The sequence below is a fragment of the Homalodisca vitripennis genome, chromosome 7, assembly GCF_021130785.1.
Source record: "Homalodisca vitripennis isolate AUS2020 chromosome 7, UT_GWSS_2.1, whole genome shotgun sequence".
Taxonomy (NCBI): Eukaryota; Metazoa; Arthropoda; class Insecta; order Hemiptera; family Cicadellidae; genus Homalodisca; species Homalodisca vitripennis.
Window position 1 is genome coordinate 25,601,270 of NC_060213.1, and position 15,757 is coordinate 25,617,026.

The 15,757-nt window shown below is 36.8% G+C and overlaps 1 protein-coding gene across 1 annotated transcript; it reads left to right on the plus strand.

Annotated features, from left to right (window-relative positions):
- The first annotated feature begins 6,490 nt into the window (after window positions 1-6,490).
- Window positions 6,491-14,278, plus strand: LOC124365715 (NADH dehydrogenase [ubiquinone] 1 alpha subcomplex subunit 13). Its single transcript, XM_046821661.1, has 4 exons — window positions 6,491-6,725; window positions 10,071-10,221; window positions 11,456-11,663; window positions 14,150-14,278. The coding sequence occupies exons 1-3, from the start codon at window positions 6,632-6,634 to the stop codon at window positions 11,661-11,663; spliced, it is 453 nt and encodes a 150-aa protein (XP_046677617.1). The 5' UTR covers window positions 6,491-6,631; the 3' UTR covers window positions 14,150-14,278.
- Window positions 14,279-15,757: the final 1,479 nt, after the last annotated feature.

Sequence of the window (15,757 nt, forward strand, 5' to 3'; positions counted from 1 at the left end):
GGTCACAAATTGCAGTTAATGCGGTGCAAGTGCGAGTCTCGGTGGGGGAGAGGCGTCCGCGTATAAAAGCGCGGTGCATCGGCTGCAGCTGCACTTGCTGTGATAGCTTTGCTATGTCTGTGGCAACTAGTTTTACCGTTTTCGCCATGTTGCTGTTGGTGGTGGCTGGCAACGATCTCGAGGTAATTATTGTTTTGATTATTTATTGTTCTATCGAGTTGTCCCTCAACACTGTTTCTAACTTGTAAAGTGTTTTTTAGGAACAACCATCCACTTCAAACGGTTTGCGTAGGAGTCAACCGATCCCTGTGCCCGGGGCTATCCGGGATCGATACTTTACTACGGATAGCGGGTCTATAGTCCATCTGAATATGGTTAGCTCACATTTCAATACTCTAATTTTTACTCCTTAGGTGTGTGGCAGCTTTTCTAACTTTATTTTTCTCTTTTTCAGAATAATGGTGATGATCGGGCTACACTTCCTGTCCTTCAGCGTGAGGTGACCAGGGTCAGTACACTATTGTTACCGTTGTATTGTACTAATTACGCATTACTGCAGTCCCTATAATCGAACTCTATTTCAGAACGAGTACGAGGCTCAGATCCAGAGGATGTTCAGGTCTGGGCAATGGGTGACCACTCGACGCGGCCGACTGCATGTCATAAGCGCCGGTATTGAAGAGGTGATTACCGTTATCCTATTTTCCATTCGTGCAGTATTCGTGTCTGCTAAGTCCCGCAACCGGTGGCGGGACCCGCCATGTATTAATTCACTTGTGCTTTAGGATGAGTCTCAACCATCGACTCTCGGGTGGACCGGTGATGCTAACCCAAACATCACTCTCCCCTCTGACATCTCTGAGGAGAGTCTAATCGCTGCTGCCGATAGGGCTATAGCCGAGGCGTCGACTTTTCCCGACGAGGCGACTCAAAGGGTGGTGATGGAGGAATCTAATTCCAGCTCAGATGAGGCGATTTCGGTTAGTATATAGGGCATTCATATTATATTGCAGGTTTCGCTCTGTTTACAGAATCAAAAAATGAATATTTCTTGTTGACAGTTGAGTACTTCTTGGGACTTCCGACGCAACCCCTCGACCCGGAGACAGTCCTCTGAGGATCTCTCTCAGTTCTATCGGAGGTTGAATCAGTCTACTCCACCAACAGTCTCGCCCATCAGTAGTGGCTCCTTCCACTCTGGTTTCTCCCCCGACCCCACCTCACAGGAGTCCCTCATATCCATGGAAGTGGCTGCCGGCTCGCCACCCCTCCTCTCACCATCTGCAGTACGTTTCATTCCCTACATTATCCATGCCACTACGTAGTGTTTCATCTGTTTAATTCGTTACCTATGTTACAGGACATAGATCCCCAATGGGAGGCAATGAGGGCGGTGTCAAGGTCCCTGAGTATAGTCGCTCAGGTGCAGGGCATCAGTGAGGGGGCCGTCTACGACACCGAACGGTGGATGGTGCGGAGACCCGAGGAGGAGGAGTTCCGTGCCGCCGCTCCAGCCGCTTGGGAGGAAACCCGCGAACGGTGGATGGTGCGGAGACCCGAGGAGGAGTTCCGTGCCGCCGCTCCAGCCGCTTGGGAGGAAATCCGCAGCATCCTCGCGGATTTCCTATACGAGACAGCTACCCGCATGGAGGAGGACTCCCGACGTAGAAACACCGCTGTGCCGTCCAACGGATCAACCCCTGCCACTCAACCCCGCGAAGTGTCCTGCCCCGTTTGCTTTGCGAATCTACCAACAATCGCTCTTCGACTGTGTGGGCATACACTCTGCCGTCCATGCTCCAACAGAGTGGGGGATAGATGCCCCACGTGCCGTGAGCTGATTGTGGGAAGATTCACAATATATCTCCCCAGGTAGATCTCTCTCTACCTCTATCTTAATTATTCAATTGGCTTCACATTCAAAATTTATATTCCAAATTCCAAAGGGACGGGACATTATCCAGTCGTAGGATGTCTACCAGTTCTCTGGACCGATTCTTATACTGGATAATGTTTAACCTGGGTACTATACGTAGTGCGGATGTTCCGAAACCACATCCAGGCCCACATCAACTCACCGCATCACACAATAAGGTACGATTCGTCTTTATTTCTCTTGTTTAGTTTACTTTCCCGCCCTTTTTACATTTGAGGTTATGTTCCCCTGTTCCCGCCAATTTCACAATTGAGGTTATGTTCTACTGTTCCCGCCAATTTCACAATTGAGGTTATGTTCTACTGTTCCCGCCAACTGGGCGCAGCCATATTGAATACGCGGGAAACCAAGAAAGTGAGGTTAGGTTCCCCTGTTCCCGCCAATTTCACAATTGAGGTTATGTTCTACTGTTCCCGCCAACTGGGCGCAGCCATATTGAATACGCGGGAAACCAAGAAAGTGAGGTTAGGTTCCCCTGTTCCCGCCAATTCATCATGGGCGCAGCCATATTGGAATTCCCTCCGTCCCTCGTTTCTCCCTCACCGGACCCAACAAATCACCGATTTTACCGAAAAACACCGATTTTCACACCCAAAATCACCGATTTTACAGAAAAACACAGGTTTTGACACCCCAAATCACCCCAAAACACTAGGATAAGAGTGTGAGCAGGGAATTTCTCCCGCACATGAGGGAATTTCTCCCACACCACTATTTTTTGATCACGTGATACATGGGCGCCGCCATCTTGGATCACGTGACCCCCTCTCGACCAATCAGAGCGCGGGGCTAGATCCGGGCGAGGTCTACTAATAAGGCATTATAGTCAGTCGGCATCACTCAAAGATGATAATCTACGTATGACAAAGATACCAGGTGAAAATTCTTAATTGTACAACATGACTCTTAGCACAGGGAAAGTGTTTAAAAAAAGACGTTGTATTGGGATGATTTCTTGCAAAGGACTGTCAACGATCATGAATCCCGGCTACAAACTTACAACCCACACAAACTGCTGCTCTGCAAGGCCATCATACAACTCATCATAACCAGTGGTATATTGGAGCGGGAACGCGTGGGAACAGCGTTTCCTTTCCTTGTTTTGGCCGTTTTGGGCAGATAAAGAAATGGTCAATGAATGTTTTGCTGAATATTAATTTGGCATAAAATTATTAATGTCTATAATAAAACAATATTTTACAAGCATTTGTAAACGGGAACTAAATTGACGTTGAAAAAGAATATAATTCACTTCTTTCGGATTTGCAAGTTCTTAAAAGCAAGAACTGCCCTCCTGAAAATCCGTTAGATTCGGTGGAAAAGAAATAGAACAGCTCTGTGCAAGATTCAATCCGAATTCAAACAAGATTTAAAACAGCTTCAGAGATTATTTAGAAAACAGCACGACCATTAAAAAAAATCTAAACCCCCTAATCAATTGCTATTGCTGCAAGCTCATTCCTTGCAGTTGATCAGGGTGTTAGCGGGATTTTAGTCACATGAACGTAATCATATCGCCATATAGATCGAGCCATACCATCAGACATGTATCAGCGCTGATGTTTATCAAGCTGAAAGCGTCAAACATTCAGACATGGAAACCGGAGGACTATGTCAGGACGTGGCTAAGACAACACTGCTCAGTCGAAGAATCAGCTCAACGAGCTCAACCATACAGAAAAGAAGTGGAAGAGGACGTATTTGCGGACTATGTATAAACAATAAATTATATTTTGTTTTTTCCCTCCTTGTAATTTTTGAATATGTAATTTAAATAAATAGGCTATGATAGTAAAATTAGTTAAACCTTCATATCAATTCTTAACAATGAACTGTGACATAAATAATTTAAATCTATAAAATTTTTATTTTATTTTTCCTATAATTTTCAATATAAGTTAACGCGAACTTCCTGAATGCTCAGTGTTATTCCATGAGCTTAGATACATTACATTTTATGCTCGAAGCTATTGTAGGCATTGCAGGAAATCATATACAATAAATGACCTTATAATATGTCAAGTGTACCTAGCGTTCCCACACTGGAAAATTTGCCACTACACTACTGATCTTAACGTATGCTATAACCGCCTAATGCATCTAGACCACTAACTCTATCAGGAAGATTCTGGAAGCCTTCAAAAACAGCTCCGCTAACTGATGGACATTCCATGGTTCGTCACGAACCAGGCTGCCCTGCGGTTTGCAAGGTTTCCACCCTACAAGACAATATTAATGACTTGGCAAGAGACATGTACGCTGCAGAATGTGAGTTCCTGTGGTTTACTCCGTGACTGAACGACCACATTAGACGCTCCATTGCGGAAGACCCCACCACAGCTGAAGGTCATCCCGAAGGGTTCCCAATAAACATTATCACCAAAATAAGCAAAGCCAGCTAGTTTAACCTCTACTAACCGAAAGACTACCCACCGACCCACTTCTTCACGAAACTTCAAATCTACCACATTACCCCACAGACTTCCTAGTACCAATAACCCACAAAGAGAGTGGATGTACAACCTACAATCAGCCATTATGCCTCTTCTTGAAAACATATTAATAAATAATCAATCGCTCCGTAGATATATAAAAGGTTAGCTATGCAAAATGAAGGAGATTTGTCAGTATAAATTAGAACGCATTATGACCAAAAGTGGCATGAAATAAATATGATATCAATAATAATGATAATATATGATGTAAAAAAAATGGAAAATGTTATGTTTGCTCAATTTGTTGCAACACAACACAACAATACCCAGCCAAACGTTTAATTTTTATGAATACTGCATGTATTGCTCTATTATTTAGTGATGGTTAACATTAGACCAATACCGACAATTGTGGTGATTTACATTGCCATTTGCATTAATGACACTACATATGTGAAAATAGTGTTGTTTATTCCACTAAATTATTTATTAGCAATATTCCTCATGATTACGTTGATAAATTGTAATCGGTGATCGAAAACGTTCTGAGAATGTTCATCAACTAAGTGGATTTTGTTGTAAGGTTTCAATAGGTTATTGTGCAAAATGTTATATTCTGACAATTGGAAAATATTTAAATTGTATCAAGAAGAACGAGTTAAGGTATCGTAATTCTCTACAACACATCACAAAACATACATTGACATTATATCGCTCGTACCTAATTTTGGTTTTCCGATTCTGGGAAGGTCCCTGACTCTTATAGTCTCTTCAAAATGTTTCATGGGGTTTGCACTCCTAATTTTGAAATAGGGTTGTAGTTTGAAACAGTTTCATTGAATAAGTTCCTCACCTTATCCAAGTTGGCCTAATCCGATCCAATGACCAACCACGCATAATTTAAATCGTTATCCGTTCTAGTTCACTGATTTCCATGGTGTACAACTATCTAATAAATAAATGAATACCAACTAACTTTTTTGAACACCACCAACTAAGTAATACATGTTTCCTTGAGTCAAACAATCTTCTTATAAATAAAAATGAATGGCGAAATGTGTTGGTAAGCGATAATCTCGATAACGGCTGGACCAATTCGGTTAATTCTTTTTGTAAAATGTCCATTGAAATCCGAGGAAGGTTTTTATGATGAAAACGTTAAGAAAAATTACCTGGACTATTTTGGAATTCAGAAATAATTGTAGTTTTTACGTTTCATAATTCATATTAAACTGGCACTAAACAGCTGTTGACAGCTATAGTTCGACAAACTTTCTCAAACATCTGTTTACATTTAAATTTTAGCAATAATAAGTAAACAGTGCTTGATCGGTAGTATAATGCAGATATTAAATAAAACATTAATATAAAAATTTTACTCCAGATTGCGCCAGTAACGAATTAAAATCATCTAATGCATTAAATACTGTTATAAAAGTAACCTTAATGAACAAAGTTATGAATGTTTTCACATAAGTTACTTTAAACTGGTGGGCTTCCTTGACATTATGATATTACATTTTAACAATGGCTTATGAAAAAACAGAGAAATGAATACTAACATGCGTCAACGATTCATTCTTTCCATGGGTACAGTCCAAAAAACAAGTGTAACACAAAACTGTATTAACGATTATATTGGAATGTTGCATAACCTTAAAAAGGATTTTTCTCTTATACCGAAAGTACATAAAAAGTACGCAGGACTTCCCCCTACTTCGTAATATCTACAGCTAGTATCTAATACAACTGAAGAGCCTCGTTTGCTGAAACAGGCCAATGCTTGCTAGGAATGTTATAATGAGTTTTGCCCATCGTTAAACAATAAACATTGATAATTTGTCACTTTTTCTTTCATGAAGACATATAAAACGTCCTATAACTTGATGGGTGGCCTTTTTAACATTTTAGTTTACCACAATTTAGTATTTTGTAATACTAACAAAAAAAGCGCAGTTTTATATATTACACATGTATACGTTTTGAGTTAGCCTTTTCTAATTGCAGTCGTTAAAAAGTTATATAGATTGTCTTTTATTATACATTAAAAATAGTGTAATTTGACATACTAATTTGGAATCAATGTGTCAAACATCATTTTTGTGCCTCTATAAAAAAAATATTTGTCATTGTCATGTCTTCTGCTGTTTTCTGACCTATGGATTTCTGTATATTGTAGAGGTTAGAAGATAATTCTAAGGAGAAACATTAAGTTTAGCGTTCTTTAAAGACAATTATTATTATATAAAAACTTTGAAGGATGGCAACCGCTGCTAGGAAGCAGGATATGCCTCCTCCCGGAGGATTCAGGCCAATTAATTATGAAAGAATTCCAGCAAGAGCATACTTTTCAGGTAAAATTAGCCAAGCTTGTAGCATATTCTTCATTAGTAGCATAAAACTTTAAAATAGCCTACCAAATTCCTAAGATTAGAGTGCTTATTAAGAAGAAGATTAAGTATTATATCAGCTGCCTAACCACAATAGAACACTTATACACTATAAGGCATCATATTTTCTAAATTAAAGTGGTTTGTCAGGCTGTATATAGCCCATAATATGTGAGGCTGCAGTATAGAAAACGACCAACACGAATTATTGATCTATCTAGACTATGTGTATTTATATGCAGCGTGCTTTGAGTAGGTGGCCTCTGTTTAATGAGAAATTACCCGTCAGATAGATCCTTTCGTGAACCTTTCAAGAACATAAAATTTCTTAGAAGCAGCATTCCTAGCAACACTCTGTTTAGTTAATGTTCTCAATGGCCTGTAATGCTTCTCACCCTCAATAAGACACATCCGATATTCTAGTGTAAATATGCTTTCGGTATTTATTTACAATACCGTGACCATGGAAAATGGACTTTTTTTCATGGGTTGGGCATTTATAGCCTAGTATTATTATCACAGGTGCATATAAACTGTGGGGAAAGAATATTATTGTATTATATTGATGCCTTTCGGGCATTATTGCGTTAAGGAGCAGAGGCATCACGTGATCTGGGATTCGACTTTTGCAAGCTCGAGTTAATTTTTTTTTCTAAAAGAGCAAGCACTGCGCAGTGGGCAGGCATCGTTGACAGGATTAACGTACTGTCACTATCATTTCAGTAACTTATCACTTACCATAATGTTCATTGTAGTACTTTCCACACCGAAAACTGAAGTCCCCAAATTCGTTTACAACGAGTTCGTTGCCACACTTCCTATTACCACAACTCCTAGTCCGGTTATAAGCCCCGTGGTTTACATAAAATTGCAAAACTCCATACTCGTCTACGAATTGCTTCCACGTAAGATAACGAACATCCAACACAAAGGTGTGCCATTACCACTACTGAACTAGGAGGTTAAGAATAGACACGGAGGAACAAAATAGTTCAAAATGGCGTCCCTTCTTTATTTGAGAGAGCCACGGAGTTATACGAAACTGTCCAATAAGGAGGTTAAGAATAGACACGGAGGAACAAAATAGTTCAAAATGGCGTCCCTTCTTTAATTTAGAGAGCCGCGGAGTAATACCAAACTGTCAAATATGGATAGTGTTGCCAGAGGTACTGTCAAAAACAGAGTTTTCAGAGAATTAAAAAAAATCGTAACTCCTTTGATTTTCGTTTCCGACGAATTTTTTCTTCACTATTGTTTTCAGGAAAAATTGTAGTTTTCAGGAAAAAAAATGAACATACCTTTCCATGGTCACGGTATTGTAAATTGATACCATGCTTTCAAACCATAAAATGTTCATTCTGGAATTCCCAATGTTTTAAAGTTATACAGGCATGGGTAAACTGTTCTTTGTGGGCAACTTCCGTCTTAAATTTGTCAACAATTCTCTTTTGTTGTCCTTTGGATGCTGCTAGTGATTTAGTTTTTGATTCATTTAGGGACTGGCCAGAACCTGACGATGCCCGCAACATAGTTATTATTACATGTAATGTGGGTAAGTTAAATTTCATCTGTGAAATTGGCTTATTCATTTGGAATTAAAATTATAATGGCAGTCATGAAAAATTAACTGGATATAAGCCAAAGCCCTAATCATGATTTTTTTAGTGTGGGTGAGCTACTTTTCACATTGTGAAATCGGCTTTCCTATATTAAGCTATAAAGCTCTTAAATGATTATTAGAGAACGAACGAAAGTCTTACTGAAACGAACAGGAACTAACAAAGAAAGACTAAAAAAATGTAACATGGTTAATATTACTGATATAATAATTTATTCATGAGAACTTACAGGAACCAAAAATATACACATGCTGAAAACCTAATTATATTGAAATATGGGTAAACTACATGTTACACCGTGAAATTAACATTCTCACATTCAATCAGTGATTTAAAATTAATAATATTGCTGAACTAATGAATTTTTCATCAGAAAAAACAGGAACTAACGATGAATATGAAAAAATGTGGTAAAGTTATAAGTTGGTTTATCTCACTGACCTCTGGGGAACAGTTACGCTCTGCCACAATTGTCGCCTGAAGACACAGACTGTACCTCCTCGGCCCAGGAAGCAGCTATTGCTCACCCATTGTAATCACAAAAATCTCTTTTTAAATATCTTCTATTTCTGGAATGGTGTAAAATGGAATTGCCATGAATCCTTATCAGAATTCATGACGTAGAGTATAATACAGTATTCTCAAAATAATAACAACAGATCAATTTTGTATGGGTTTACAACAAAATTAATTACGCTTTTAACTTTTAAGAACTCTCAATTTTTGGTATGTCGTTCTCTAAGAGATATACAAGAAATGGTGTATGAGAATTTTGTTTTACCATCATTACTTTTGGAATAATGATGAGTTAAAGTGGAGAAAACTTACATTTTAAACAGAAAACCATGTTTTTCTCCTTATTTTTGGTTACCATAATTCACAATAACAAAATATTTTTCTTTTACTCGAATACATGGATGAATTATACCCAATCAGTAAAAAATTATTTTCGAGGTAATTTAGGTGTATATTTTTATTGTAGTAGGCATTTGAAGTGAGATGTTTAGCATGTGAGAGAGGTCATCGGGTCCCGGCTCCGTCATGAATCTTCTTTAGAAAAGCAAACTATAAACGACAACAATCTTGGATTACTTATCCTAACAAGTGAAATCCAGTGATCATGGTTATTAAATATAAGCTCATCGCTCTTCCAGTCACATCTAAGTTTTCTGAAGCAACAAATGCGTATGCCTGTACAGTAAAGTGTAGCAGTTTGTTCATCTTATTATTTTTAATCACATAATAAGTTATAATATTTAGGAAACTTGTTAAACTGTCTATTTCTGAGGTATTTTTATGGTTTTAAAACTTATTTTAGTACCTTTTCTACCGCTTATGCCACAGATTAACTTATTCACTGCGGCTCTGTACCGAGTGATTTTGACTAGTGCACCGAACTACTGCGCCATAAGATGTCTGCAGCAGTCGACATGTTAGAGGTGTTTACTGTATTTTGTTGGGCTGTTAGGAATAGCTGATGTTCAAATTAAAATTTTGTGATTTGGTAAAATTCTTTTAACACCATCATTGCTGGTCTATACTGAGTGGAAATGACTATTCTTAATCTAACTCTGCCACAGTCAATGTGTTAAGAAATTAAACAATTAAAACGGATCTGCAAAATTCAATTAAAACTTTTTCTTGGAAATATTTAATTAAAACATTAATGTCGTATTGATGTGACTTGCAGGACCACAGATATTCCTAGGATTCATCGGTGTCACAGCTGCCAGTATATATTTGTACAGGATCAACTACAAGAACGAAATGCGACGTAGGATTGAACAGCGCAGCTCAGTCCATGCTATTGTTCCTTTGCTGCTAGCAGAGCGAGACAGAGCGTAAGTAGTATAGTTTACATTTCGTTAAAAAGCTTTGATTTTTATCTGTTTTTAATGTTGTGTTTGTTCTATTAATAATTAAGGCACTTACCACATCTAAAAGCAGCCTTTTGTATACTACTATTTTGTCGCCATAGAATATTGCTGCCCGATTTAATAGTGACTGGAATGTTTTCATTACGACGCTATTGTCATCATAGCTAACATTCAAAATGCTTCTTATGATGAAAAAAAAAAAATAGTTAATGGGGATACTAAATTGGAGCTGTTTAGGGAATTATCGAATGTCAAAAAATAAACAATAGAATATCTTTAAAAAAATTGCCTTATGTATCTATTAAGCCTTGATAAGGCAAGGAAAGAGCATTTTTCAAATGAAATTTTAACAAATCTGACAGAAATCTTATCAGTCTTATCAAATTTTTAAGCATTGAATATTATATGAATATATGACTCATTTGTACATAGGATTCACCAAAATTGACCAAACCCACCAAAAATTATTGTAGAAAGTTGTTTCTAAAGTCATATTTTTGTGGTGTATACAAAATATTCAAATTAACATTTTTTTAATAGTTCTCAAAATGTCATTTACCCATATTGTATTCTCATTTAATCAAGGCTTTAAAAATGAAATTAATTATTACTCTTTATACTTTTATTTAACATTTCCTTAGCTTTTAATTTCATGCTTCCCTTTTTAAATGAAAAAAATAACTGTGTAAAGTAATATTTAATAACCGTATTGAAATATAGAGGTTTTATAATTTGAAAAACTAAAATGTGATCAAAACCGATAATTATTTGAATGTGGGCAATATATTACATTAAACCATTAAGTTTATAAATAAAATCCCAAAAAAACTTACTCATTATAGGAAATGATTTTTTGTTCAAAAAATGCCTTAAAATAGTTTTAATTAATAAAGCGTTATATTCAGTTGAAGAATTTATGGATAATTAATATTGAATTGATGCCCATTATCATACCACTTACAAGAAGCTCCGTAACTTTTGAACACAAGAAATTACATTTTATATTGTCAGCTAGTGTGGTAAAACATTGTAATTTGGATGGTGCTACAATACAATACTGCTATAAGGGAAAAATTAGGAAGCCATTAGGATTTATGGCCAATTTGGGATGGGCATGTAAGGTAGAGTGCATGTTGAAACTTGTTGCTTTGCACAAAAATTTTGTAATTAAAAAAAATCATACATGTGTTATTCACAGTTTCCTAAAGCAGCTGCGTGTGAACCGAGATCGGGAAGCAGAGCTGATGAAGAATGTGGAGGGGTGGGAGACTGGCACCCTCTATGGTGAACCTATCTACAAGACTGTTTCTGAGGACACCTTGATTGAACCTCGCCTCCGCGAGTGGTACATCCACAACTCTTATGGTGATGCCAAGAAGCGACTTGACCTCAGATTCAACGATTAGGTGAGAACAGTATTATATATTATGTACAGTGCTGAGAGATCAGGATCCTCTGTCTTCTACAAGCCCTCCTCTGAGTATCCTCTGACGTAACCTCATTTCCTGAAGTAATATGTTCCTACTACAGTGATCTGATGTGACTTGACCTCAGATTCAACGATTAGGTGAGAACAGCATTATATATTATGTACAGTGCTGAGAGATCAGGATCCTCTGTCTTCTATAAGCCCTCCTCTGAGTATCTTCTGACGTAACCTCATTTCCTGAAGTAATATGTTGCCACTACAGTGATCTGATGTGACTTGACCTCAGATTCAACGATTAGGTGAGAACAGTATTATATATTATGTACAGTGCTGAGAGATCAGGATCCTCTGTCTTCTATAAGCCCTCCTCTGAGTATCTTCTGACGTAACCTCATTTCCTGAAGTAATATGTTGCCACTACAGTGATCTGATGTGACTTGACCTCAGATTCAACGATTAGGTGAGAACAGTATTATATATTATGTACAGTGCCGAGAGATCAGGATCCTCTGTCTTCTACAAGCCCTCCTCTGAATATCCTCTGACGTAACCTCATTTCCTCAAGTAATATGTTGCCACTACAGTGATCTGATGTGACTTGACCTCAGATTCAATGATTAGGTGAGAACAGTATTATATATTATGTACAGTGCTGAGAGATCAGAATCCTCCAGGTCTTCAATAAGTCCTCCTCTGAGTATCCTCTGACGTAACCTCATTTCCTCAAGTAATATGTTCCTACTACAGTGATCTGATGTGACTTGACCTCAGATTCAACGATTAGGTGAGAACAGTATTATATATTATGTACAGTGCCGAGAGATCAGGATCCTCTGTCCTCTACAAGCCCTCCTCTGAATATCCTCTGACGTAACCTCATTTCCTCAAGTAATATGTTCCTACTACAGTGATCTAATGTGACTTGATCTCAGATTCAATGATTAGGTGAGAACAGTATTATATATTATTTGAGTACAGTTTTATATACATTGTACAGTGCTGGATAACTAGGGTTCGGATAAATTAATACGTCTAGTTATCGCTATTTGACTTTATTTGTATAAAAGCTTGTGGTTACTTAAAAGGTTCTATCAATAGCAGTAGAAATTTGTACTAAAGTTATTCATTGATATGGTTTGATTTAGACAAATATGGATAACTGGCAGGATTTTCAATTGGAGTGCTCATTTTAACACTACACTGTATACAAAGTATGATAGGCACGATGCACAATCTACCACGGCTGGTTGTGTACCGAGTGTAGGAACACTGATGCCAAAATGGCGGCGGTAATCCTGTCCATTGCCACACCATGTCAAAACGTCTTGTTATTTCTGGATAGCCTTCGTACAACCATTTCCCAGCCAATTTAAAAAGTCAAACAGCTCTTAAATAGTTGAAAAATGAGATAGTAGCTTTCTTTTTTGATCCCTGTTTCTTTAGTGTGCAAAGCTATCTAGATTCTAGACTTTTCTTCAGGACTAAAAGTCTCTGCAGTCATGGGATTGAGGCTAATCTGTAGAATTTTATTTTTCTATTGTTCTGGTCAGAAAATAATTTACATTAGGATAAGCTTAGTTTTGTAAGTTTTCAAATTGTTATTTTTTTTTAATTAAAATGTCTTTTACGTTAGTATATTTGTGAGTGTTGACAATGCACCTATTCAAATATGAATGAATTGTGTAATAAAGATGATTATAACAATGTCTAGCACCAACCTTGAAAGTGATTAGAACAATGTTAAGATGAGTGAACTATTAAAATTTAGCCGTCATAGACCTGTAGGTGATCTTTGTCATAACACTCACTCTCTTGGGTAAAGAATGGGAGTGTAACAGTGGCATTGAGTGTATCACACTTATTTTCCTACAGGTTGTATATAGACTCATTTTTCCGTGACAAGTAACTCAGCATGAGTCTTGTGATATACTGTCAGTAGGTGTTCTAGTTGTAATATTAGTTAAGATTATTAGTATAAGATTAGTTAAAACAAATGAATATCATCTAATCGAAACTGTGAGACTATACAAGAACGTAGCCAGGAAAACATTTTAAGGAGGGAACAGACAACTGATATTTTCCTGTTATTGGACAAAGAGTAAGGCCCCATTTCGTTTCTTAAAAGTTCTTGACCCGTTTCTTTGTTGAGAACAATGTTTCGGTAGTACATGTAAGTAATACTGAATTATTTAAATAATAATAATAGTTTACTAAAAAAGTAATTGAAAAATGGGGGGGGGGTTTGGACCCCTTAGACTCCCTCACTGGCTTTGTACTTGAGCCTATATTTTGATGATGAGTATACTACAACTTTAAAATAACATTTTAGAATACATCTTTGTTATATGTATCAATGGTAAAGATTAGAACTCTAAAAATCTTCTCCTAGATACATATTATATGAGAGAAAATATAAAAGTCTTACTGGTATCTAATAATACCATGTCATCTTGTTTGTTACAGGGAGTTCAAATAGAAGGTAATAACATCAGAAGTACTGTATGTAGATGGTGAGTTCGTTAATGAGTTTAAAAACTTGTATACAGAATTTAATAATCTTGAATAAATAAAATGTTTGGCAATTCCAATTTATGTGGTGTTTATTTTATCTTATTTTTACCCAAATTGTTGATTTTCCAAAGTTGTGAAACCGGAGAAATTGATCAAGATTAAGAATTTTGAGAGGAGTAAAGTTGAAAATTAATATTGACTTTACTGGATGGGAAGGTAATGGAAATGCTTCAGCATTCCAGAGAGTACTGTACCAGATTACCTTTATTGTACTATTCTCTAATCTGGTTTATACACGGCTTCACGTGGGCCAGTTGGAAACTGACTTAGACCAGAAAAAGAATAAAAAGTAGACCCAGTTGATTGGTTACTGTTGCAAAATATATTCTTGTTTTGCTCCACAAGATATATGTGGAAGTTATGTTTGAAATTAAATTTTTATTCAGGAACATTAAAAGTGTGGTGGTTGAAAAAAAATTAGATTGCTAAAGTGCTGAAAATGAGGTGACATTTTAACGTTGCACAGATCTAGAGTCAAGTTAACATCACCTTCAATTTTGGATGGGGTAGGTAATTGTAAAGCTTAAAAATACCTTCAGATTAAGTTCTTACTATTTCTAAAAGGCTTTTGGAAATATTCTACCATTCAAAATTAAGAGGATAGGGGGATTTTTCACTTGTACTCTGTAGAGTGCCAGTCATTACCCAGGTGTAACAGTCTTATAAATCATCGTTGTTCATTAATTTTCAATACCCTTAGTACAGATACAAGTTTTCCAAATTTATCTGATCAGATTATTTAATAATTTTAATTATATAAGTATAATATTTTGACAGTGAACATATAGGCTGCATGCATACAAATAATTATCCTATCTAGGCTTTATGTCAAAATGACAAGGAGAAGTGGTGGTGGGTGGATTTTTCATGTTTACTCCACTGCAGTCATGTTCTTTCACACATCTTTCCCTTAGGGTATATTCAATGTAATATTTTTAAATTATGTGTAAATTCTTGTCATATAGGATGTTTTAAACCACCCATCTCGCCTGCCCTCCAAATGGCTAACTGCAGAGATTTAGTTAAACGGATCCCGTACCAAATCAACTCTACAGAATTTGTCTAAAATAATTTAAATTTAATAAAAATGCAGGTGTCCTAAAAACTGATTTTCAAATGCAAACACATATTATTTTATAAATCATTTTAAAGGTCTTTGAATCCTAAAAATTTTTGTGAAGAAAAAATGTATTATCTTTACTTATTTAAAATGACTTTCACAGCAGGGGGAAGGTTGTGGTTCTTTAACTGAGAGGTCACGGGTTCGATTCACGTGGAGGTCAATAATTATTTGTAATGGGTTTGGACCGTTTTCCCGTAAAAACGTTTAGTATGCTCAATTGGTAATGCCATTGGTGTACAAAAAAGTCCTTTAAAAAAATAATTTGAATATATTTATAATATTCTAATTGTTTTTGGGCCATCCAAAGAAAATGATTCAGGCTTGATTTAGACTAAACCTCTGCAGTTTGACTACTATACATTTGAGACGGGTGGTCT

What these genes read in the sequence shown, in the direction of transcription:
- LOC124365715 (XM_046821661.1), top strand. Translation starts at nt 6,632, where the DNA reads ATGGCAACCGCTGCTAGGAAGCAGGATATGCCTCCTCCCGGAGGATTC. An exon ending in AGCAAGAGCATACTTTTCAG is followed by an intron (nt 6,726 to 10,070) that starts GTAAAATTAGCC and finishes TGTGACTTGCAG; the next exon opens with GACCACAGATATTCCTAGGA. An exon ending in CTAGCAGAGCGAGACAGAGC is followed by an intron (nt 10,222 to 11,455) that starts GTAAGTAGTATA and finishes TGTTATTCACAG; the next exon opens with TTTCCTAAAGCAGCTGCGTG.